We start from the raw sequence: 25,459 nt of genomic DNA on the forward strand, positions 1-25,459 counted from the left end.
TTGACTTGACTTTTAATTTTCTTCCTAAGCAAAAAACTTGCTCTTGGCTGTCTTCCTCTTCTGATAATCCATGGAGAGGGAGTGGCCCGTTGACGTTGACCGCAAGATAGCACAGTCATGGCACGACACGTAACTAGCATGAAAGCTTAGTCGTGCCTTGTCGGGACTACGCGGCTGCTCGGCCCCAGGCACGACACTACATGCACTTAACCGTGCCATGCCGGCCTACGAGCTGCTTGCTGTGTTAGTGCTGGCCCAGGCATTACAAATAAAAATAGGCTCAAACAACTCAGAATTGATAGACAACTTCAAAAATTTTGACAAAATCATAAACTCCGGTCATACAACAGTGATAATTCAATAGAGGACATCTCCGCAAGCAGAAATATAATATAAACTATTCTTGGACTCTACTCTTCTTACATACATAGAAAAAAGATAAAATATAAACTGCTAGTACTCATAGTGCAGATAAAGCTATTCACAAATTGGGAGTAGTTGCCAACGAACGTTTTTCAAATTTCCATGGGCGAAATATTTTGGGAGCCACTAGCACAACTTGGGAGATGCAGTACACAGCTATTGTCCTTTTTTTTGTTAAAGTCTGAAATATTAAGTAGATCGTAATACACTTGAGGTGGGGCTCCGATATTTATCTTCTGAAATATGTTGCGACAATAGTCTTCGCATTATATCGCCTTTCCCAGTGCAAAAGTGCTTAAATACCGATTCAAATAAATCCAACTAACTGAATGTTTGATTTCAGATTCCAATTAGCATTATAAGAGAGTTTAGCCTTGTTAACAGAAAAAAAAATAGGATGCTACTACAGATAAATTGACACATTTGCAAGTGGATATGATTGCTATTTTACCACATTTGCATTCAACCAAAATGAATATCAGATAACACAGGCATCATATCTGCTCTCTCATCAGATAAACATGGATACTGATGAAATTGTTCAGACATGAAGATGTAACCACGTTCCTACAAGTGTTGCTCATTAGTCCTTTAGAGTTTGCCATGCATTGAGGCTGACACTTGACAGTTTCACATGTGTGTGTTTGCATAATTGCATTGTCATCTGAAAGGACCGGTAGCGCGCTCTAGCCTAAGAGGGAGAGGGGGTGAATTAGGCAAGCTAAAAACTTAGACCTATGGCTCCAACTATTTGCATAATATTAAACTAAAACAAGATATCTAGATGTGCAACTATGGTTGTTCTAGTGTGAAACCTCTATCCCAAAAGAGTTTAGCAACCTATAGCCTTTCCTATCAAGAAACTACTCTATGAAAGTAAAGACACACAAATTGCTAGTATGAAATGCGGAAGCTTAAAAAGCGGAATAGGAGAAAGTAAACTCTCGACGCTGGTGTTTATCCCGTGGTTCGGTTAGCCATAAAGGCACACCTACATTCACGTTGTTGTAGCACTCACTAAGAGTATTGCTACTCGGCCACCAAGTCTCTTCCGTGAACACAATCAGGGTCACCTTGGCCCCGGGTTTCACTAAGGAGCTTCTCCACAAAGGATGGGGTCTCCACGTCCCCCGCACAAAGTTGTCGTCGCCGCTCCACACCAAGTCGGAGGGTCGATGACGTTGCCGGCGAGCTTCACAGCTCCAAGGGGCCGGCGTACCAAGCTCTTCTTTTGGTTCACTAAAGAACCACAGCACAAAGGCTCAAGGCCTTGCAATCTCACTCACTAAGAGCTAATCCTTTACACAACACTCTCGAAGTGTGCTAAAGGCTAATGATATGAACACTAAACTCCTGGATGGCTTGGAGATGTCCTTGGATGTGTATGAGATGTCTTGGGACTCCAGCAATCTTCAAATGGCCGGGGAAGCTCATATATATAGGCCACACACTTGAACTAGCCATTTGGAGCCGTTGAGCATATTTCTGCGTAGGCATCGGAACTTCCGGTGTAGGGCGTCGGATCTTCCGGTCACTCACAGCAACTGAAGTAGCCGTTGGCTTCTCTGACACAGTTGCAGCGACTCCAGGGACCATCGGTTAAACCGATGCTTAGGGCGTCGGTTCAACCGATCACACATAGCAACTAGACTAGCCGTTGGCTTCTCTGACACAGTTGCAGCGACTCCAGGGGCCATCGGTTAAACCGATGCTTAGAGCGTCGGTTCAACCGGTCACACACAACAACTAGACTAACCGTTGGGCCTTCCTCTTCTGCTGACGTCATTGCTCCGATGGTATGCTCCGATGCACCACCGGTGCAACCGGTGCTGAAAGCGTGGCTCCTCTGCGCTTGACATCGTCTCTGGAACATAGTACATTGAATGCACCGATGCCTCTCTTGACACCGTCGGTTCATCCGGTGCTTCACTTCTTTCTTCACTTGCTCTCCAGAGGCGCTCAGTCTTGCACCAAAGCAGGGCGTCGGATCTTCCGACAACCATCGGATGCACCGATGCTGTAGGCATCGGTTCTTCCGGTGCTACTGATTTCAGTAGAACTCGTCCAATTCAGCGTTTCTTTGAGTTCTTTCTTCGTGTTTTTCTTTGCATGGCCTTTTTACTTCATCCCTGGGATATAGAAATGTTCACTTAACAAAACCATTAGTCCCATTGATTGCGTTGTCATTCGATCACCAAAATCACTCGAAATGGCATAAATGGTGCCATGTTCATTATATCATCATCAGGTTCACATTACGACAACATTTTAGTATGTTAACATTGCATTATGTAGAAAGCTGCAACAATATATCAAAATTAGAAAATTTGTGTGAAAACAGATGCATTTCTTTGGGGTGATGTTGTCAGTGTTTTACCGCAAAACCTACCGAGGATACCTCGAGGTAGTTGATTTGTAGGCAGGGTGTCGTTGAGATCAGGAACTCGAAGGTGCAAGCAACACAAGGTTTAGACAGGTTCGGCCCGCGAATTGAGTAAATACCCTATTTCCTGTATCATGGTTTAGTTTTGTATTGCCTGAGGATTGTTATGCATCCTTATATAGTCTAGGGGGATAGGGTTATATGTATCCTAGTCTGGTGCGAGCTTAGGATTCCTACTCTGGTCATACCGAGTAGTTTCTTTCTATACCGACTAGTCATACTGGTATCCGAAAACATTACAACAGATATAAGGTATGGGTCATGCCCATCCCCTATTCCAGAATATCTATACCATGCTAGCAGTCCTGTGGTCCCCGTCTGACAGTATAAAAGTTACTTTTCTTAAAAAGGTACTAATAAAAAAGTTACATTTTCTCACATTAATGTACTACGAAGTTACTTTTTTCATATTTTTCACGAAGTATAAAGTTAAAGTTACTTTCTTATAGCACTGGAGTCCTCAAATTATTTTGAAGGTAAATGTGACAGCTTTCTTTTTTAAAAAATCTGGTGGGATTAAACTTTCCATTATAAGAAAGTTTGAGGGCTCTCGATTTGACTTAGTGGAGAGGCCTCTACATTTAGATTTTACCCAGAAAAAAATAGAAAAACACGGTTTGGACTTCATGGTATAAGCTGCACAAGGTAACGTGTCAACCAGGGCGAAGTAATGAGCCAAACCGATCTATACGTTCGTGTTTAATTTCATTCTCGCCTATTACGTACCGTTGTAGGTTTGCATCATATGGTAACGTGTCAACCAGGGCGAAGTAATGAGCCAAACCGATCTATACGTTCGTGTTTCATTCTCGCTTATTACGTACCGTTATAGGGTTATTATCAGTGCTATTAGTGGGATCAAAAAGACTTTGACCTTGAAACTCGGACACAAACCTTTTGTCCCAATCCAGACTGCAAAAAGGCTGCAGCTTAAATAGGAAGTTAGGCAGCCACTGTCCAGGAGAGGTGATTGAGGCCTCCCGTTTGGTTTTTTAAATAGCTGTCACATCGAATGTTCGGATGTCAATTTGAAGATTTAGATGTCAATTTAATATAAAAATATCTAGATGAATCTATTAAGTATAATTAATACATGATTAGCGGATGATTATGGTAGCAATTAGTGGTCAAATTATGGACTAATTAAGTTTAATAGATTTGTCTCGTGATTAAGTCACGACCTATAAAATCAGATTTGTAATAAGTCTATATTTAGTACTCCTAATTGGTGTTTAAATATGCGACGTGACGGGACTTATGACACTTATGACTTAAACTAAAAAAACCAGACGAGACCTGATTATTGAACCTGCAGAGGGGCTTGTTCGACAAAGGTACGGTGCCTCAACCAACTTTCTATACTTATGTACAAGGCTGCTGGCCCCAGTGGTAACACTGGCCAAATTCCACCACTGTTGAATCATATCATTGGTTGGCAAAAGCCATGATCGCCGCTGTCCTTCTGATCCTCAGCTTCACGCCCTTCACCACCGTCACCACCGCCATCGATGATACTCTTAATTTCCTTTACCAATTCTGCAGCACCAGAAGCAACTACAGAGGAACGAGAGTACTTTATCCTGCCTGTGATGAGTGAATTGTCAACCATGCGGTGTGATCATGCGCTTGGTCTTTAAAATTGCAGGTACACGAGCGTCGAGTGACGACGGTGAGCTGTGTAGAGGAGCTCAGGCCGGGCGGCAGCTGTGGCGTCCACTCCTGGATCGAGGCGCAAGCGGCAACGGAAGGTGGGTTTCTTGGTTTTCGCCACAAAACCAAGGAGGCGGACGGAGGTTGAAGACGCCAAGTCGTGGAGGCACGGGCGTCGGTCTCGGGACTGGCGGAGGCGACGGGCGTCGACGGCGTCTAGGGTCTCGCTACGAGCGAGGAGGTGACGGGCGTTGAGCGGCGTCTAGGGCCGTCAGAAGGCCGAGGCGGGAACGGCGTCTCGGGCCATGGTGTGGAGGCGGGAATCTCCCCACGCGAGGAGTTTTGGCGGTTTTTTCAAAACCGGCCACCTACCCGGGTTTCGCGGACCTTCCAAAACCGTGGACTAGATCTTCATCAAGATGGCGGCATCATGGAGAAGATTTCGTTCCGAAGAAAGAACCTCAGCCGTCAGATGGGATCGTGTACAGGGGGATACTGCAGACCAACCGGTCAGACCGGTTCCTGGCACCGGTCTGACCGGTCCATGGATTGCTCTTTCTCCCAGCCCGCCGCCCCTGTGTCTCTCTTCCCTTGTTCTTCTCTTTAGGATAGATTTTGTCCATGGATTGTTGAGACCTTGTGTTGGATTTGATTGGGAAAGGAGGCCCTATCCTCCTCGTGCCCTCTGGGCTTTTGAATCAATCCAATCCCGTCGTTTTTGTGCCCTTTTGTGCTGGATTTTGGTTTCATTTTTGGTGCACATGATTGCGATGGTTCTACGAGCTCTTTGTTGTGATTTCCGTGGATCTAGCGCTGACCCAAACCCTCTGGAATCGAGAGCTCTTTCGAATTGGATTTCTTGAGTTCTTGAGAAATCCCCATCCCTTTTGATTTCATCCCGAAATTCTCGTGTTATGATGATCTTTAGGACGAGATCTCTTGGGGATATGTTCATGGGGTAGGTGCGAAGCTATCCCCCAAGTTTCATCGAATTCCGTGGTCGTTTGGTCGAGATTCACTGTTTGGATCAAAGATTTCGGGGTTTTCTGTACGCCACCGGTCAGACCGGACGGCAAGACCGGTCAGCCAGCTTTTGGACAGCCACGACCGGTCAGACCGGTCCAGTGCACCGGTCAGACCGGTCCAGGCAGACAGGTCTGCTGTTTTTCCCGATTCGCTTCCGATTCGCTTCGTGATTTCGCTCGCTCGTTCTAGGGTCTTGTGTGTTGGTTTAGCTCTTCCATAGCTATTCCAAACTTTGCCTAGAACTCTTGAGGACTTGTGGTGATTTTTGATATAGGCCGACGGTTTGAATTTCGGAAGAAATTTTGATCGGCTCCTATTCACCCCCCCTCTGGTCGCCAGTTTCGGTACCTCAATTGGTATCAGAGCTTGGTTAAGGTTTTCAGTACCTTAACCGGTTCGATAACCACTTGGCGACCATGGCGAGTCTTGGAAAGATCCCAGTGTTTTCCGGCGACGACTATGCCTACTGGAAGGTTCGCATGAGAGCCTTCTTGCAGAGCATGGGAGCCGAGGTCTGGGATATTACCAAGAACCAGGCTTACGTGGTGCTTGCCGCTCGGGTCACTCCTCTTCAAGTGACTGAGCACGAGGCTAACGCCAAGGCTGTCAATGCCTTGTTCACTGGCGTTTCTCGTGCGGAGTTCTCATGCGTCCAGGGTTTTTAGGAAGCCCACAAGATTTGGACGTGCCTTGAGAACTACCACGAGGGCACACCTCAGGTCAAGGCCAGACTGTTCGAGACTCACCGGCGTGAATACGAGAACTTCACACAGGAGCCGGGTGAGAGCATTGACTTGATGTTCAGTCGTTTTCAGTCGATTGTGAATAAAGTCGATGCGAACAGATCTGCTGATGCCCTTGAGTACACAGAGCACGAGAAGGCCCTCAAGTTGCTCTATGCACTTGACCGCTCTGTGTGGCATCTCAAGGTGAACACCATCATTGAGTCTGCTGGCTATGAGACTCTGACGGTGAACGAGCTTTTCAGCAAGCTCAAGGCCACAGAGGTGGATAACCAGACACGAGCCAAGCTTAATGGTGCCCCTCCTTCCAAGAGCATTGCTCTTGTGACTGGCCCAGGTGGATCGAGCTCTAACACTAACTCTGTTCTTGGCTTTTCTCTTGCCTCTTTGCCTTCTGTTACAGATGAGCAGCTGTAGACGCTGGGCGACGACGACTTGTGCCTCCTCATCAACAAGTTCCAGCGCGTCTACCACAACAGGCAGAGGAAGAAGAACCCCGGGTGCTACAACTGCGGCGACCTGAACCACTTTATCGCCGATTGCCCCAAGAAGTCCGGTGGTGGCCAAAACAACCACTTCGACTACTACCGCCACCGCGACCGCGACGAGGGAGGCTACAACAAGGAGCGTCGGTGCCACAAGCACCGCAGACGTGACCGGGGAGGACGCTTCGACAAGGAGTCGCTCAAGAAGCACTTCCAGTACAAGGCCAAGAAGCGGGAGAAGGCCTTTCTGGCGCAGCTCAGCGACCTCGACAAGAGCTCCAACACCGACCGCTCTTCTTCACCGACCTCCGACGACGGCGACAAGAAGAAGAAGAAGCGGGACAAGGAAGCCACAGGCTTCATCGGCCTTTGCTTGGCGGCCGGTCGGCGTAAGGGTTTCTGCACTATGGCGGGCGAAGCCGACGGTGCTCGTGCGTCTTCAGGTGGACATGCTACACCGATGCACGCCGACTCTTCTTCTGGATCCGACAGTGATTCAGAGGTAAACTCCACGATCGACCTGCTAGATACAGAGGTTAGGGAGTTGTACGCCGCTCTCGACAACCAGAAAAGGCTGCTTAAGGAAGCAGCTAGAGAGCGTAGAAATCTTAGGGCTGAGCTGGCTTGTGCTAGGGAGAAATCTAGTGAGGATGAGTGCGTTGGATGCATATCTCACATGAACGATCTTGTTGCTCTCCGTGCCAAGCATGATGAGAACGTCGCGAACTTAGATGTTGCTAAGACTTCGCTTGCTGACATGTCTCATGAACTCGCTAAGGACAAGCATGAACTAGAACTGGTTAAGGACGCTTCTATTGTTAGCGATGTGCTTGAATGTGATGAGTGTCCTATCTTTAAGTCCGATCTAGCTTCGTTGTAGTCCAAGTTTGCTACTGTTGTGTGCGAGCTAGAGGAGATGAAGTCTAGGCCAGTTTTGATTGGTGCTTGTAAGCTTTGTCCCACGCTTAGGTCAGAGCTAGATGAGAAGAACGCTTTGATCAAGTCTTTTGGGAAGACTAAGGTCGTAGAGTCTAGCCCACATATTGACTGCTCTGTTTGCCCTGGTTTGATTGCTAATCTGGATAGTCTTGCGGTAGAGAAAGCCAACTTAGAGAATGAGAATACATATCTTAGGGCGATTCTGAGTTGGGTTTCTAGCAGTGAGCCGCAGTTGGGCATGATGATTAAGCAGTTCAAGCGTGGTGATGGGTTTGGGGTCGGTTACACATACACGAAGTCAGACTTTGACAGGTTGTATGGTAAAATTGGCAAGGCTGCTGGAAACACTGCTAGCACGAGCACACAGCCTACGCTTGTTGACCCCATGGATGGTGTGCTTAAAGAACCACCGAAAGCACCTCCGCAGAAGCAGGTTTGGGTTCCAAAACCCAATGAGCTGAGGAATTCCCTCGACACGCTCCCTGCTGCCGTAGCCCAGGTTGCACAGAAGAAGGGGGCTGCTTCTCCCCGTCCGCAGGCTAGGCCTTCACCTCCTAAGCGTGAGGTGAGGTACCACTGCGAGTTCTGTGACATGGAAGGTCACCTGGAGGAGTTTTGCTTCAGGAGGAAGCGGGCTGTGAGGCGAGAGCAGGAGAGACGGAACGCGGACATGTACTCTGCTCGGGTGCATGGTCCTTCTCGGCGTGGTGGTAGGCAAGATGCTAGGGCGCGCCGTGTAGGTGGAGGTCAGGGAGACGGTGGTGCTTACCGTGCTCCAGCGGGTGGTTGCTTTGCCGGTCGTGCCCCTGGTCGTTTTCAGTACGGCTATGGACCACATGACCGAGGCTTTGGAAGAGGTTTTGAGGCACCACGCTTTCCTCGCGGTGGTGTTCGTCAGTCACGCGGTAGACGGGACGGGGGATACGCTTTGCCTGGTTTTGCTAACCCTTCTGTAGAGCAAATGGCTCGACACTGGTTTGCTTCTCACTTTACTAACCCCAGTGTTGAGACATTTGCCCACCCTTTGTCTCACTACTGATGTGCAGGTTGGAGGCTTGGAGAACAGGTGGATCATGGACTCCAGTTGTTCGCGCCACATGACCGGAAATGACAAATGGTTCTCCAGCCTCACCCCGATGCGCTCAAAGGAGTACATTGTGTTCGGGGATAATGGAAGAGGAAAGGTACGTAGACTTGGCGCTGTTCGAGTTTCTGATCTCTTTACCCTGAGAGAGGTTGCTTTGGTTTCGAACCTTGGGTTCAATTTGATTTCTGTTTCGCAACTTCTTGATGAGGGGTTGAGGTTCGCTTCAAGGAGGGTTGTTCGCGTGTTTTAGATTCCAGAGGAGATTTGATTTGCCGGATTACACCTCGCGATCGGGTTTTCTTGGCTGACTTCTCTGGAACTCCTCTTGGCCCTTCTCGTTGCTTGTTGGCTGGTCCTTCTTCTGATTTGTGGAAGTGGCATAGGAGACCTAGACATTTGAGCTTCGATTTGTTGTCGAGACTTAGCTCACTTGGCCTAATCCGAGGATTGCCCAAATTGAAGTTTGAAAAGGACCTTGTTTGCCATCCGTGTCGCCACGGGAAGATGATTGCTACTTCACATCCACCTGTTAATCAGGTGATGACCGCTCACCCTAGAGAGTTGCTACACATGGACACAGTTGGTCCTTCTAGGGTGATGTCTGTTGGTGGGAAGTGGTATGTTTTTGTGATCGTGGACGATTTTTCTCGCTATTCTTGGGTCTTTTTCATGAGAACCAAGGATGAGGCTTTAGAGTTTGTTCGAGACTTGATCTTGAGGTTGAAAAACGAGCTACCCCAGGCCATGCGAGCGATTCGCAGTGATAATGGCACAGAATTCAAAAACGCTCGTTTTGACGCCTTTTGCAGTGATCAAGGGCTTGAACACCAGTATTCTTCTCCCTACACTCCACAGCAGAATGGAGTTGTAGAGCGGAAGAATCGGACGCTGGTTGAGATGGAGAGGACGATGCTCGATGAGCATAGGACTCCTCGCAAATACTGGGCTGAGGCGGTTAACACCGCTTGTTACATGTCCAACCGTATTTTCTTGTGTGCTTTCATGCACAGGACTTCTTACGAGTTGCGATTTGGACGCCAGCCCCGTGTTGACCATCTCAAAGTTTTCGGTTGCCGGTGTTTTGTGCTGAAAGATGAAAATCTTGATAAGTTTGAGTCTCGTTCGTCTGACGGCATTTTTCTCGGTTATGCTTCTCACTCCAGAGCTTACCGTGTGCTGATTATTGATACTAACATCATCAGAGAGACTTGTGAAGTCACTTTCGACGAGACTGCACCGTGCAATTCTTCTGTCTTTGAAGTTGCAGGAGATGAGGAGCTCGGAACCTCCATCTTTGAAGATGAGGAGGAAGAAGCTGCGGAGGGCGAGGCTGAGGCTACCACGCGTGCTGTGGACCCAGTTGCCTCCGCCACGAGCTCGGACGATGATGACGGCCCCGATCTGACTACGTCTACTTCACGGGGGGGGATCGAGGAGGTGACTCAGGCTTCACCAGCTGTACCTGAGGAGATACCAGACTTGGTTGAGGAGGAGGCGACTTCGACGCGTGAAGCACCTCGACATATTCAGCGTCGTCATCCACCTCAACAGATGCTAGGTGATCTCAATGAGCGAGTCACCAGGTCCAAGGTAACAAGTATCGCTGGCTTCGCTCATTCAGCGTTTGTTGCCTCTTTTGAGCCCAAGGATATTGGACATGCTCTTTCTGATTCTAATTGGGTCAATGCCATGCATGAGGAACTTGAAAATTTTGAAAGAAACCAAGTTTGGGTTTTAGTCGAGCCTCCACCTGCTTGTAATCCCATCGGAACGAAGTGGGTTTTCAAAAACAAGTAGGGTAAGGATGGGTTGGTTGTTCGAAACAAGGCTCGTCTTGTTGCCCAGGGGTTTTACCAAAAAGAGAGTATTGATTTTGAGGAGACTTTTGCCCCTGTTGCTCGTTTGGAAGCTATTCGAATCTTTCTTGCATTTGCTGCTTCCAAGGGTTTTAAAGTTTTCCAAATGGACGTTAAATCTGCCTTCTTGAATGGTTTTATCGAAGAATAGGTTTATGTTAAGCAACCCCCTGGTTTCGAAAATCCCAAGTTTCCAAACCGTGTTTTCAAACTTCAGAAAGCACTTTATGGTTTGAAACAGGCACCTAGAGCTTGGTATGATAGATTGAAAACCTTTTTTACTAGCTCAGAGTTTTAAAATGGGATGTGTGGATAAAACTTTGTTCTTCATGCGGTCTGGCAATGACTTTCTATTAGTTCAGATATACATGGATAATATTATCTTTGGTGGCTCCTCTCACGCTCTTGTCTACATGTTTTCTGAGCAGATGTCCAGGGAGTTCGAGATGAGCATGATGGGTGAGCTGCAGTTCTTCCTCGGGCTGCAGATCAAGCAAACTCCTCAGGGCACGTTCGTCCATCAAACCAAGTACACCAGGGACTTGCTGCGGAAGTTCGACATGAGTGACTTGTCACCTCAGCCGACTCCGATCAGCACTTCGACGGCGCTTGATGAGGACTTGGACGGCGAGGCGGTGGACCAGAAGGAGTATAGGGGCATGATCGGCTCTCTCCTGTATCTGACGGCGATGCGGCCGGACATTCAGTTCGGCGTCGGCCTTTGTTCGTGATACCAGGCTTCTCCGCGCACCACCCACAGGCAGGTGGTGAAACGCATCTTCAGGTATCTGAAATTCACCCCTGAATTTGGTCTTTGGTACTCTGCGGATTCTTCTCTGGTTTTGGTGGGCTTTTCTGATGCCGATTTCGGTGGGTGTCGGTTGGATCGCAAGTCGACATCCGGCACTTGTCAATTTCTCGGTACATCTTTGGTGTCTTGGTCCTCTTGCAAGTAGGCTAGCGTAGCGCTTTCTTCCATAGAAACTGAGTATGTTGCCGCTACTAGCTGTTGCTCCTAGATCCTATGGATGAAACAAACCTTGTAGGATTATGGATTGAGTTTTGGTAGGGTTTCCATCTTTGTAGACAACATGTCCGCTATTAGCATTGCAAAGAACCCTGTCCTACACTCCAGAACCAAACACATAGATATCCGTTTCCATTTCCTGCGAGATAACCATGAGAAAGGCCACATAGACTTGAACCATATCCCTTCAGAGAGGCAAACTGCAGATATCCTAACCAAACCTCTTGAGCATGACACATTTGCTCGCTTGCGAGGGGAGCTTGGGGTTTGTTGCCCCTTTTGATCACTGACTTTTCTTTGGATAGCTTTGTAGGTCTTGTTTGCTCTTCTTTTCATTTTCTAGGTTTGGTAGTTGCATTGTGCATATGCATTGTACATGTTTGCATTTTGCATTGCTTCACTTGCACTAGCATTCTTGTATACATTGCTATGATCTTCTAGTGCCTGCTAGTGTGAGTTGATAAACATGATCATGTATAGCTTGCTCCATTGTGTATATGACATCATCTAAGTTAAGCTATTTTGATTTGAAAATCTGAAAACATGATCACCTTGTCTTGGCTACTAGCATGTTAGGGCGTGTCGATATGCTTTGCTATCTTATTCATGCTAGTGTAGCCTTTCGTTCAGCAATTCATACTTGAAATGATCTAAATTTGATAAAATTGCTTGAACTGTTCTTGAAATGGTTTGAAAAGATACAGGTGGGATTGCTTGTCGCACTGATCGAGCTTTCGGGACGGCTCACTTTGCACTGGTGAGAACCCGGGCAAGGCTGTGCATGACTGAAACGAGTGCTTTAAGCTTCTGATTGTCTTTTGGCATAGGCTTGGCCTCGTTGCTAAGTGAAGCATGACAAGCTTTCAACCCCTGGCATTAAGAATTGCTTGATATAAAATTGATTGAAAAAATGAATGTTTGCAAATTGTTTTTGGCTGGTTTGGCTCACCTGTATGAGTATGATTAGCACTGTTTTCCTTTCCCTACTTGTTAGTGCTAGATCATGGGTCATACTTTTATTTCTCCTAAACTGAACTTGCCTAGCTCTAGACTGATTTGATATACCCTGTTGAGACTAGATGCAGGTCTTGTTTATGGATGCACACGTGCTTGTGACTAGATGCTGCTCATATCTTTGTATCCCTGAATGCTTTCACTTACACCTCTTGCATTGCATTCTTTGCATAGCATCTGTTCAGGGGGAGTTTCAGCTTCAGGGGGAGCTTTAGGTCTTTTTAGACTTGATGTGTGCATGTGCCAACAAGGGGGAGATTTTGGGAGAAGTGATCGAACAAGGGGGAGACTTGTTTGATTTTTTTGAAAAACTTGTTGTGCACAGGGCTTTGAGAGTGCATCATTTTGGGAGAGTCGCACTTGTGAGAGGGAAAAGCTTTGGTTTGAGAGTGCCTGCTTTGCTTCTGGCTCTTGGTTTTCTTCGTTTTCCTTCCAGTTCCAGCATGACTGCGTCGAGCGTTACCTCTGTCTTTGAGGAGTCATATTTTGGCTTTTGATCGATTGCATCGAGCTGTTGCCCTTGTCTTAGGGAATCGATCTGTGCTTGAATAAGTGACTATTTTTGACTTTCTGAGCTTTTTGTCACTTGCTTGAGTTCTTCGCTTTCTTGTTTATATTTTATCACTTCTCTGTTTTCAGGTGGTGTGTTGACAATGCACTCATCAAGGGGGAGATTGAGGAACGATAGTACTCTATCCTGCCTGTGATGAGTGAATTGTCAACCGTGCGGTGTGATCGTGCGCTTGGTCTTTGGATTGCAGGTACACGGGCGTCGAGTGATGACGGTGAGCTGCCGTGGAGGAGCTCAGGCCGGGCGGCAGCTGTGGCGTCCACTTCTGGATCGAGGGCGCAAGCGGCAACGGAAGGCGGGTTTCTTGGTTTGCGCCACAAAACCAAGGAGGCGGACAACGGTTGAAGACGCCAAGTCGTGGAGGCACGGGCGTCGGTCTCGGGACTGGCGGAGGCGACGGGCGTCGACGGCGTCTAGGGTCTCGCTGCGGGCGAGGAGGTGACGGCGTCGAGCGGCGTCTAGGGCCGTCAGAAGGCCGAGGCGGGAACGGCGTCTAGGGCCACGGCGTGGAGGCGGGAATCTTCCCGCGCGAGGAGTTTTGACGGTTTTCTCAAAACCGGCCACCTACCCGGGTTTCACGGATCTTCCAAAACCGTGGACTAGATCTTCATCAAAATAGCGGCATCATGGAGAAGACTTCATTCCGAAGAAAGAACCTTAGCCGTCAGATGAGATCGTGTACAGGGGGATACTGCAGACCAACCGGTCTGACCGGTTCCTGGCACCCATCTGACCGGTCTAACCAACCGGTCTGACCGGTCCATGGAACCGGTCTGACCGGTCTCCGCGGGTATAAATAACCTTCACTTGTATTAGGTCGGTGTGGCTTTTGTAACTTATCCGTCAATTGCTCTTTCTCCCAGGCCGCCGCCCCTGTGTCTCTCTTCCCTCGTTCTTCTCTTTAGGATAGATTTTGTCCATGGATTGTTGAGACCTTGTGTTGGATTTGATTGGGAAAGGAGGCCCTATCCTCCTCGTGCCCTCTGGGCTTTTGAATCAATCCAATCCCGTCGTTTTTGTGCCCTTTTGTGGTGGATTTTGGTTTCATTTTTGGTGCACACGATTGCGATGGTTCTATGAGCTATTTGTTGTGATTCCCGTGCTTCTAGCTCTGACCCAAACCCTCTGGAATCGAGAGCTCTTTCGAATTGGATTTCTTGAGTTCTTGAGAAATCCCCATCCCTTTTGATCTCATCCCGAAATTCTCATGTTATGATGATCTTTAGGACGAGATCTCTTGGGGATATGTTCACGGGGTAGGTGCGAAGCTATCCCCCAAGTTTCATCGAATTCCGTGGTCGTTTGGTCGAGATTCACCGTTTGGATCAAAGATTTCGGGGTTTTCTGTACGCTACCGGTCAGACCGGACGGCAAGACCGGTCAGACCGGTCAGCCAGCTTTTGGACAGCCACGACCGGTCAGACCGGTCCAGGTAGACAGGTCTGCTGTTTTTCCCGATTCGCTTCGTGATTTCGCTCGCTCGTTCTAGGGTCTTGTGTGTTGGTTTAGCTCTTCCATAGCTATTTCAAACTTTGCCTAGAACTCTTGAGGACTTGTGGTGATTTTGGATATAGGCCAACGGTTTGAATTTCGGAAGAAATTTTGATCGGCTCTCATTCACCCCCCTCTGGTCGCCAGTTTCGGTCCCTCAACTACACTGCCAACAGCACCTACCTTGCCAATCTTAAGCTCCTATCTCCCATGCTCATCAAGAACGCCTCGGCTAATCCATCGCCCTTTGCAATGGGCTCCGTTGGAGCTGTCCCGGACACCGTCTACGGCCTCTTTCTCTGCCGAGGCGACGTGGGTGCCTCCGACTGCAGCCAGTGTGCTGCCACCGGATTCCATGACGCGCAGGTTGAGTGCATTTTCAACAAGGACGCAACCTTGCTCTACGACCAGTGCCTCATCCGCTACTCCAACGAGGACTTCCTTGATGATCTGAACCATCGGGACAGAGATCGTGAGGCACTAGCGCGGCCAGGATATGCAGATTGGCCATTTCCTGGTTGGAATGAAAGCAGCGCCGAGAATGTCACGGCCATCACCGGCGTCGTCAGGGTTCAGCTGCAGGAGACAGCCAGGCAGGCAGCGTTCAACTCGACATGGAGGTATGCCACCGTACGCATGGATGTCAGCAGCACATTCCCGGCTCTCTACTCGTTGTTGCAGTGTGTGCCAGATTTTACACCGAGTGACTGCTGGGAGTGCCTCAAGAGTATCAGCGATACTGCGGTGAGCTTATTGGATGGGGAGATAAAAAATTACGTTCTTGGTGTGCCGTGTAGTATGTGGTACAGCACCGTTAAGTTTTATGAAGGCAAATCCATGTTGCACATCACGCCGCCACCGGATGCTCTTGCTACAGAAGATGCCGCTCGCAGCCCGAAACACAAGAGTAAGTGCTATAAGGCCAGTCTCATGGTATAATTTCATTGCACGGTTACTTGGTAACCGTGCGGCTAAATTTTATAGGGATGAAACTCCTCTCTCATCTCATGAAACTCTCCCTCATCTCACCTTATAATTAATGACACTGTGATGATTTCCTTCCCGAGCATTTACAGTTCCCTAAATATTACTAGCACCAAATAACTATTTGCATTTAATAGATCCCATTAGCAAGGTTTTGGTCATTGCCTTGGTTGCTCCACTATTTGCATTGTTTATCTGCGTCATCGTTTCCTTCAGAATTATGAGAAGGCAGATGAAAGGTCAGCTATCTGCACACATAATAAATGTTTTTGAGCTTCATTTCTAGTTTTCCAAATGCTAAATGTCTGTATATATGAGTGTACACTAAGTTAACTGAATGTATCACATATAGCTAAGATGAATGTGCATGAAGATGAAGCACTAATTTGGGGATTAGAAGGAATGAATCCAGAATTCACGATCTATGGCTTTTCACAAGTATTAGAGGCCACAGGTAATTTCTCGGACGACAACAAACTTGGGCAAGGAGGCTTTGGTCCTGTATACAAGGTACATTCAATTGCGTATTCGCGCGTGTACTCAAAGAGACAAAATGTTGATATACAACTTTCCATATCGTTCAATTACGTAACAATCTAAACAATTTTCTGATTGTGTTGGTTGGAATATTTGCCAAGTACCACTAATCCATCTCTACTAAACTTGGCTCAGGGGCGATTTCCTGATGGGTTGGAGATAGCAGTTAAGAGACTTGCTTCGCATTCAGGGCAAGGCTTCACGGAGTTCCAAAATGAAATTCAACTAATAGCTAAGCTCCAGCACACAAATCTGGTTAGGCTCTTAGGATGCTGCTACCAGGGACAGGAGAAACTACTGATATATGAATATTTGCCAAATAAAAGCTTGGACTTCTTCATTTTTGGTAGTATTTCTCACTTCACTGTAGTACAAAATCTCGTTTATTAAATCTAACTGGAAAAAGGTTTTTTTTCTTCAATATATCTATGTTCAATGATTCGCAGATGAAACCAGAAGAGCTTTGGTAGATTGGAACAAACGCCAAGTAATAATAGATGGGATAGCACTCATAGCACAAGGACTTCTGTATTTGCATAAACACTCTCGGTTGCGTGTCATCCATAGAGATCTCAAAGCAAGCAACATTCTCTTGGACCATGAAATGAACCCAAAAATTTCAGATTTTGGGCTTGCAAAAATATTTAGCAAAAATGATACTGAGCAGAACACAGAGGATCGTTGGGACATAGTAAGATTTTCTTACCAATTAGTCGATATCAGATATACATATAGCTACCAATACTGTTACTTGACATCAGGATCTATTACATGTATCCTTTCAGTGGTTATATGGCTCCAGAATATGCTTCAGAGGGCCTCTTCTCAGTCAAATCTGATGTATTCAGTTTCGATGTGCTAGTTCTTGAGATTGTCAGCGGACAAAGAACATCAAGATTCCATCGATATGGAGACTTCATCAACCTTCTTGGGCACGTAAGTCTTTTCAATTTTGAACACGTAAAAGTTTGTGTTTCTGAAGAGCGTAACTGTTTTTGCTGTGATCAACGCTCTGTCCTGCTTGCCAGAAGTATATTTCCAGGCTGTTAAGAAAGACCCAAATATAGCTGCCAATGAACTTGCACAGTCGATGAAATCCCCTATGTGTTAATTCAGTAGTTGCCAAGGAATGTATCCATGTCCCTGAGTAACCAAAAAAGATCTCTCTTTCTCACAAAAATAAAAGCCACTACTACAGCACTAACAGTATTGATCTGGAATCTGCAGCTATTCTTTTCACTTGTCCAGTACATCAATGAAGTATTTCGAGATTAAAGAAGATCCAATACATAATTTGAGATCACAGTCTGTATTTTGTGCTCATACAATTTGCAGGCATGGCAGTTCTGGAAAGAAGAAAGATGGCTTCAACTCGTGGATGCATCGATTGCTGAGTATCATACTCCAGGGATGATGAGATGCATTAATATTTGAGGAATGTTGAGTACTCTATCCTGCTTGTGATGAGTGAATTGTCAACCGTGCGGTGTGATCGTGCGCTTGGTCTTTGGATTGCAGGTACACGGGCGTCGAGTGTCGACGGGAAGCTGCCGTGGAGGTGCTGTGGCCGATGGACCGTGCGGTGGACGGCGGTGAAGGGCAGCCGGGACCGGAGCTCGGACCGGGCGGCAGCTGTGGCGTCCACTCCTGGATCGAGGGCGCAAGCGGTGACGGAAGGCGGGTTTCTTGGTTTGCGCCACAAACCAAGGAGGCGGACGGCGGTTGAAGACGCCAAGTCGTGGAGGTGACGGGCGTCGATCTCGGGACTGACGGAGGCAACGGGCGTCGACGGCGTCTAGGGCCTCGCTGCTGGCGAGGAGGTGACGGGCGTCGGGCGGCGTCTAGGGCCGTCAGAAGGCCGAGGCAGGAACGGCGTCTAGGGCCACGGCGTGGAGGCGGGAATCTTCCCGCGCGTGAGGTTTTGGCGGTTTTCTCAAAACCGGCCACCTACCCGGGTTTCGCGGACCCTCCAAAACCGCGGACCGGTACTTCGTCGACGTAGCGGCATCGCAGCAAAGACTTCGAGTCGAAGAAAGAAGTTCCGTCGTCGATCGAGGGTGTACAGCGGGCTGCTGCAGACCCGACCGGTCTGACCGGTCCCCTGGACCGGTCTGGCCGCAGCAGCTGGGTATAAAAACCCCCACCAGCCCGTGGCTGGGAGAGTCTCTTGAGTCTTTTGTTTTCTCTGGGTTTTTCCTTCTCCCTGCCCCTGCTCTAGGTTAGGGCCAAGAACTCCAACGCAAAAGAGGGTTAGGTATAGCTAATCTCTCAAATTTAGAGGGTGGATGATGGGCGGATGGCTCTAGCTTTGTATAGGTGAATTCCTCCGAAATTTATGAATGAAATCCTGTTGAGATTCACCTTTGTGTGCTAAGTACTCGTCCTCTCCCTTCTCCTTTGCGTTTTTGTCTTGATTTCTCTCTTTTGGATGATTTGTGTTTAGAGGAATCAAGCCCTTGGATTCGTGTTTTGCCGAACTCTTTGTGACGATTCCTATGCATCTAGCCTAGTGGCAAACCCCCTGGAATCGCGAGTTCACACGAATTGAAGGTTTTGTGTTCTTGAGAAAACCCCAATCCACGTTGATCTTTTCCCGAATTCTCGAGTTCCTTCAATCTTTTGGGTGAGATCTCTTGGGGATATGTTCACGGGACCAGTGTGAAGGTATCCTCCAAGTTTCGCTGAATTTGGACTTCGTTTGCTCGAGATTTGCCTTTTGAAGCTTTGATTGCGGGCTGTCTGGAAGGGACCGGTCTGACCGGTCTCTGATACCGGTCTGACCGGTCTGGATTTTTGAATTCCAGCCCGACCGGTCTAACTCAGCAGTGTTGCTATTTGGGAAGTTTTTCAGTTTTGCTTCCGCGAAGTTTTCTAGGGTGTGTTGCTGCGAGATAGCTTGTCTATAGCTATTCTCACATACCCCAGGTGGAGGGCTTGCGGTGATTTTCGGGATATAGGTCGCCGGTTTCGGTCCCTCAATATTGCATTGTTGTGTGTTCAAGAAAATGCAGCTAATCGACCCACCATGTCAGATGTGGTTGCCATGCTAAGTAGTGAAAGCATGACGTTGCCTGAGCCTGATCACCCGGCATATTTCCATGTAAGGGTGACAGAGAAAGAGGCATCGCTTGTCGAGCCATGTAGTCTCAATGATGTCACAGTATCTGGTATTGATGGAAGATAGTTTCCAAATTTCGTTTTAAAATCGTGTTAAAAAGTTAGTATTTTGTTCCACTCGATCAGGGGCTTATCCAGCCTTAACTCTGTAATATTTGGTCATTCAGCACCTGCAGAGTATCTGATTTCCTTAACCAAAATGGAGCAGAGCATATCATTCTGTAGTTTCTCGTTTGATCATTTCATTCAGAGTGTGATCTATATACATCTGCCTGCTCCTTTGGAGTTATTAGTTATTAATACTACTTGTTTGTGGCAATGCTAAGATGCAGCTACTTATATACTGCCTGACCTATTACAGCACATGATATGGATGGGTTTAGCATGAATTAGCAGCAAAACAAGCATGACTAGCATGCCATTCTCTACTACATCAACAAGAGGGCATGCTTCCATTGTTCTCTAGGATTTACAACTTCCGTAAAATTTATCACCAATCCATTGTCATTACCCTTGTTTTTCCATGATAATAAAATGTTATACTCTTGCCTTCCTCCATGACCGAGGTTCATTGTATTGTTCTATGGTAATCCAACCCTCGACATCCCGCGCCCCCACACCATCCCCAACCCCCAGGAGCAAATGATAGAGAGAATTCAGATATCGTTATGCTTTGCAATCAGTTTTCTTGTAATGATATGGATTGTAACAAGCTAACGATACAAATACTGCCCGGTTGAAAACGAAGCTTTGTGTAATTGATTCTGAATCATTGTTGTTCCATTAGTGTCTCAGTAGGTTGATACTTCAATCAACACATGCCACCTCGTGGAATTATAGTGTGATATTTTTAATATTGGTAGGTTCTAGGTTTGATCTTTTGAAAAGTATTGTTCATAGGCAAAAAATAATGTCTAATTCTACATATTCAAACCACAAACTTAACTTGTTAAATTTGTATCTCAATATATCATGACAGCATCAAGAAAGATACCAAATACATGCATTTCGGATGATTAGAAAGGCCGTAGCATGCTATTCATGTTTTTGGAGAACAATCCATGTGACCATGCTACTTGGGCAGAAGCAATGGCAGTATATATGTACATTCAGCATGTAGCACAAAGATGAAACGCCAGAAGAACCAGCAGAGAAGAGTCCCATTTCTGTTCCTCTGTTTTGAATTGCAATTTTGGAGAGGCAAATGAGTGAGATGTTGGCGGAAGCTGAAATGGCCAACACATCCACCAAAGCTATATGGAGTTGTCAAGGATCCATGCGTCTGTAGCTGCACACTAAAATTTCATATACGGACCACGAAGAGAATGACGGACACCTTTGTTTTGTTCATCACTTTTTCAATTCGTTCATTTGGGAGAGGCCAATGCTATGTGCTAGGGCGTGAAAAAGGTAGTATTTCCATTGGATTATCCGTCGAGCATTAGCACCTTGCTTGAAAACTTTGCACATTTCATTATAGAGTTTTTTTCACAGAAAGACAAAACTGCAAGTTGCGTAACATGAGTCGACCGGCAGCCGCCGTGTGGGATTCCGTGGTGCTGGAGGGACACAATCGGACGACCCCATGCTGGACACATGAGCATAAGCACGGACATCCAATCAATGGCTTGATGCTGCATGCGCAAAGGCTGAGCAATATGAGGCAGGCGTTCAAATGTGTATTTGCAAACATTTGGAGTGATTAATACTGACGATTCAAACTAGGATGCCTTTTGTAAATATTTTGGGTTTTTGTTTTAACAAAAATGCAAAAATTGAAGGATACGTTTTGTAAAAAAAATTCAAGGATACCACTCTGTTCTGACTGTTCATATATAGCACCCCAACCAACAGGAAGAGTTTGAACAATGCCTCGGTTTTTTATTTCTGTGCGGGCAGGTACAAGTGCAGGTCTCATGAACTAATCACAAGTCAAAATAAAGCAGAGGTCCATCAGTCACAAGCATGCTACAATGTTTTGCAGAGGAGTGCATGCCGTACCTTCGACTTGAAATTTAAAAATGTTGTACCCTGTGTCAATATGACAGATATGTACATTCTTTTTTCGGAACGTGGCATTTGAAGAATGTTGTACCCCATAATTTTTTGTCTCAACGTGATTCTTACTGGTCTCATGTCTAAACACAAGTAGCATATCTTTCTTACAACGTGATTTTTGCAGCTTTTCCAAATGCAAGTAAACACATGTGTTATTGGTGCAGAAGAAAAGGTACAGTGTACACACTAAATGTTTCCATCAAGAATCAACAGGGTTCTGTGGATTTTGAGGGTGCACTTGAAATCATCATAATTAAGTAGGTTTGTCAACCACACCGTGGCAGAGTGCAGATGTTAGACAAAGCCAAAATAACCAATACGCCAAAAAAAAAACATTCATGCACAAAGGGGTGCATTTGCCGCAGGTCAAAAGATTGTGTCAAATAGCATTTACGACACACATCTTTCGCAACATGCATGCCCTTTTTTATGATTTTGCAGCTTAAACGCATGAACTTGGGCAGAAGGGTTGGCAGTATCTATATGCGTGCATTCAAGATGGTACCAAATGAACTTGCATGGAGGATCATCACATATTAGTTGATAAATAACTCCAAATGAGGTTAACTGATTTTTTCCCTTAATTTTTGTACTTCAAGCTTGAGCTTCAAATCATCAAACGTAAGTGTGTATTTTTCAATTTATAACTTAATTTACGTACAGAGATTCGAGCGACATGTTGGTGGAAGGTGAAATTAGAGAGCCGTCCGGTAAATCTGAATGGGATACTCCATGTAAATGACCCTTGTTTGTTCGCACAAGAAGGTGAATAGTGTTATTCAATGCATTCGATGATTTTTTCTAAAACAAACTAGGTACAAAACAATCTCACTCTATTTGAATCAATCTCTCATATTACCGTGACATTCTATATATTATTAATGTTGTTGATGATCTATTTTACTAATGTTTTAATTATTTTTCGATCAATAAGGGATTGGTATAAGGCGCACACGTAACATGAAGTTGAACACTGATATACCTTCTCGAACATAAATTGTTCTTTGCAAAAGAAGTTGGGCCTAACTCTTCTTCAGGTCAGGCGGCTGACATTTTATTTGGATGCTAGATACTAATCCGATGGCACATATCAGTCGTCCGTTTTCTCCTTCATAAGACCGAAATGTGACGCCATATATTTGTCAACCATTTTTTAAAAAAAATATATGTTCGAGCTAACTCCTTTTTCTTAGGCCCTCTTCTCTCTCTCACCATGCTTCCAAGATCCGGTTCTCTCTCCTTCTCGTTACTCTGCATACCTGACACAAACCGCGTCACGTATTCCTCCTCACCTCCCTCGATCAAACGCAAGAACAGCGTTCGGATTTTATTACCACATCGTTAATCGATCAGATTATTAGAGTCGTGAGCATCGCAATCAAGGTTCGTATTACATTCCACTCCGATCGATTCATCCATCGCGCATTTGCACATTATTAATCACATTTTGTAGGCAGAAATGTTTCTTTTCTCTTGTTGCAATTATTGTTCTTGATGATGGCATCAGATTGGTTGATCGAATCCGATCGGCGAGGAGTGCGAGGCGGCCATGGCGAACAAGAGCAGCTCGGGGGCGCGGAGCCCGCTGAGCCTGGTGGTCGCCATGGCGCTGTGCTGCTTCTTCTACGTGCTCGGCGCGTGGCAGCGCAGCGGCTACGGCAAGGGCGACCGCATCGCCGCCGCCGTGAACCGGCAGGCGGCCTGCGGCGGCCCCGGCGCCGTCGCCGCGGGGCTCAGCTTCGAGACGCACCACGGCGCCGCCGCCGCCGCGAACGCGTCGGCGGCGGCTGCCGGCGCGGCCCCGGAGTTGTTCGCGCCGTGCGCGGCGGCGCTGGCGGACCACACCCCCTGCCACGACCAGGACCGCGCCATGAAGTTCCCCCGCAAGAACATGGTGTACCGGGAGCGCCACTGCCCCGCCGCCGGCGAGCGGCTGCGCTGCCTGGTCCCGGCACCGCCGGGCTATGTGACGCCGTTCCCGTGGCCCCGGAGCCGCGACCTCGTCCCCTTCGCCAACGCGCCCTACAAGAGCCTCACCGTCGAGAAGGCCGTCCAGAACTGGGTCCAGTACGAGGGCGCCGTCCTCCGCTTCCCCGGCGGCGGCACGCAGTTCCCCCACGGCGCCGACGAGTACATCGACCGCCTCGCCTCCGTCGTCCCCTTCGCCGGCGGCCACGTCCGCACCGTCCTCGACACAGGCTGCGGCGTACGTAATAATCTCCTCGCCTCGCCTACCTTGGCCGACCTCGCCGTCGTCGCCGTCGCCGGCTTCCCTGACTGACTCGGCGTCGATCCGTGCGTGTGCAGGTGGCGAGCCTCGGCGCGTACCTGGACTCCCGCGGCGTGATCGCCATGTCCTTCGCGCCGCGCGACTCGCACGAGGCGCAGGTCCAGTTCGCGCTCGAGCGCGGCGTGCCGGCCTTCATCGGCGTCCTCGGCTCCGTCAAGCTCCCCTTCCCGCCGCGCGCCTTCGACATGGTGCACTGCTCCCGCTGCCTCATCCCCTGGGCCGGCAACGGCGGGATGTACATGATGGAGATCGACCGCGTGCTCCGGCCGGGTGGCTACTGGGTGCTCTCGGGCCCGCCGATCAACTGGAAGGCGAACCACAAGGCGTGGGAGCGATCGGAGGCGGACCTCGCCGCCGAGCAGCGGCGGATCGAGGAGTACGCCGCCGCGCTCTGCTGGGAGAAGGTCACGGAGATGAACGAGGTCGGCGTCTGGCGGAAGCGGCCGGACCCCGCCGCCGCGTGCCCGGACAGGCCGGCGGCCGTCCGGACCTGCGACGAGGCCGCCAACCCCGACGACGTCTGGTACAAGAACATGGATGAGTGCGTCACACCGCCGGCCGGCGCCGGCGCCGGCGAGCTGCAGCCGTTCCCGGCGCGGCTCACGGCCGTGCCGCCGCGGATCTCGTCCGGGGCCGTGCCGGGCCTCACGGCGGAGTCCTACGCGGAGGAGAACCGGCGGTGGGAGCGGCACGTGGCGGCGTACAAGAAGGTGAACTACAAGCTCAGCAGCGAGCGCTACCGGAACATCATGGACATGAACGCCGGCGTGGGCGGCTTCGCGGCGGCCATCTTCTCCCCCAAGGCCTGGGTCATGAACGTCGTGCCGACCGCCGCCGAGCTCTCCACCCTCGGCGTCGTCTACGAGCGCGGCCTCATCGGCATGTACCACGACTGGTAATAAAAAGCAGCTACCTGAATTCTGAAGTTTGACGCGAAAATTGTAATTTTTGTTTTTTACTGAATTCTTCTTCAGGTGTGAAGCGTTCTCTACTTATCCAAGAACATACGACCTGATACACGGCAATGGGATCTTCACCCTCTACAAGGACAGGTGAATCAAAAACCTCATCACCTGTTTCCAAAAAACGAAATTAGTACAAAATTCAAATTTTGTTCACCGTCTGTTCTCTGAATGTGTGGACTACGGTGTCTCTTCCTGAAAATTTGATCTCTGAATTCGGAGCAGGTGCAAGATGGAGGACATCCTGCTGGAGATGGACCGGATCCTGCGGCCCGAGGGCACGGTGATCCTCCGGGACGACGTGGAGATCCTGCTCAAGGTGCAGCGGACGGCCAAGGGGATGCGGTGGAAGACGCTGATGGCGAACCACGAGGACAGCCCCAACATCCGCGAGAAGGTGCTCTTCGCCGTCAAGCGGTACTGGACCGCCGCCGCCGCCGGCGAGGGCTCGGAGCCGGAGGAGGAGAAGAACGCGAGCAGCTCTTCGGAAGGCAAGGGTTCAGAGGAATGAATGGTGAGCGAGATGAGGCCCAGCAAGAGGATTTAGGTGATGGGGGTGGACGTGTGATTGCTTCCGGTTTCTGTCAGCCAGCCCAAGGTCAAAATGTGCGCTAGTTATTCTTTTTCCATTTCATCAGGGATGAAGAAAATTAAAGATTTGGTAGAAGCATTCAGGATTTATGTTCAATATGTAGAAGGCTAAACGTTTCTGAATTCTGCAGTTTATCGTTGGGAACATATCTAGTGCAAATATCT

The 25,459-nt window shown here is 48.1% G+C and overlaps 1 protein-coding gene and 1 pseudogene across 1 annotated transcript; both read left to right on the forward strand.

Annotated features, from left to right (window-relative positions):
* The first annotated feature begins 7,230 nt into the window (after window positions 1–7,230).
* On the forward strand, window positions 7,231–19,460 carry LOC120645818 (annotated as a pseudogene).
* Window positions 19,461–23,000: 3,540 nt separating this feature from the next.
* On the forward strand, window positions 23,001–25,383 carry LOC120646355 (probable methyltransferase PMT2). The gene is made up of 4 exons (XM_039922958.1): window positions 23,001–23,657; window positions 23,759–24,636; window positions 24,716–24,793; window positions 24,929–25,383. The coding sequence occupies exons 1-4, from the start codon at window positions 23,001–23,003 to the stop codon at window positions 25,212–25,214; spliced, it is 1,899 nt and encodes a 632-aa protein (XP_039778892.1). The 3' UTR covers window positions 25,215–25,383.
* Window positions 25,384–25,459: the final 76 nt, after the last annotated feature.

The sequence above is a fragment of the Panicum virgatum genome, chromosome 8K (assembly GCF_016808335.1).
Source record: "Panicum virgatum strain AP13 chromosome 8K, P.virgatum_v5, whole genome shotgun sequence".
Taxonomy (NCBI): domain Eukaryota; kingdom Viridiplantae; phylum Streptophyta; class Magnoliopsida; order Poales; family Poaceae; genus Panicum; species Panicum virgatum.

Coding starts and splice junctions, on each gene's coding strand:
- LOC120646355 (XM_039922958.1), top strand. CDS start 23,001: ATGGCGAACAAGAGCAGCTCGGGGGCGCGGAGCCCGCTGAGCCTGGTG. Junction 23,658..23,758: donor TCCTCGACACAGGCTGCGGC/GTACGTAATAAT, acceptor GTGCGTGTGCAG/GTGGCGAGCCTCGGCGCGTA. Junction 24,637..24,715: donor ATCGGCATGTACCACGACTG/GTAATAAAAAGC, acceptor ATTCTTCTTCAG/GTGTGAAGCGTTCTCTACTT.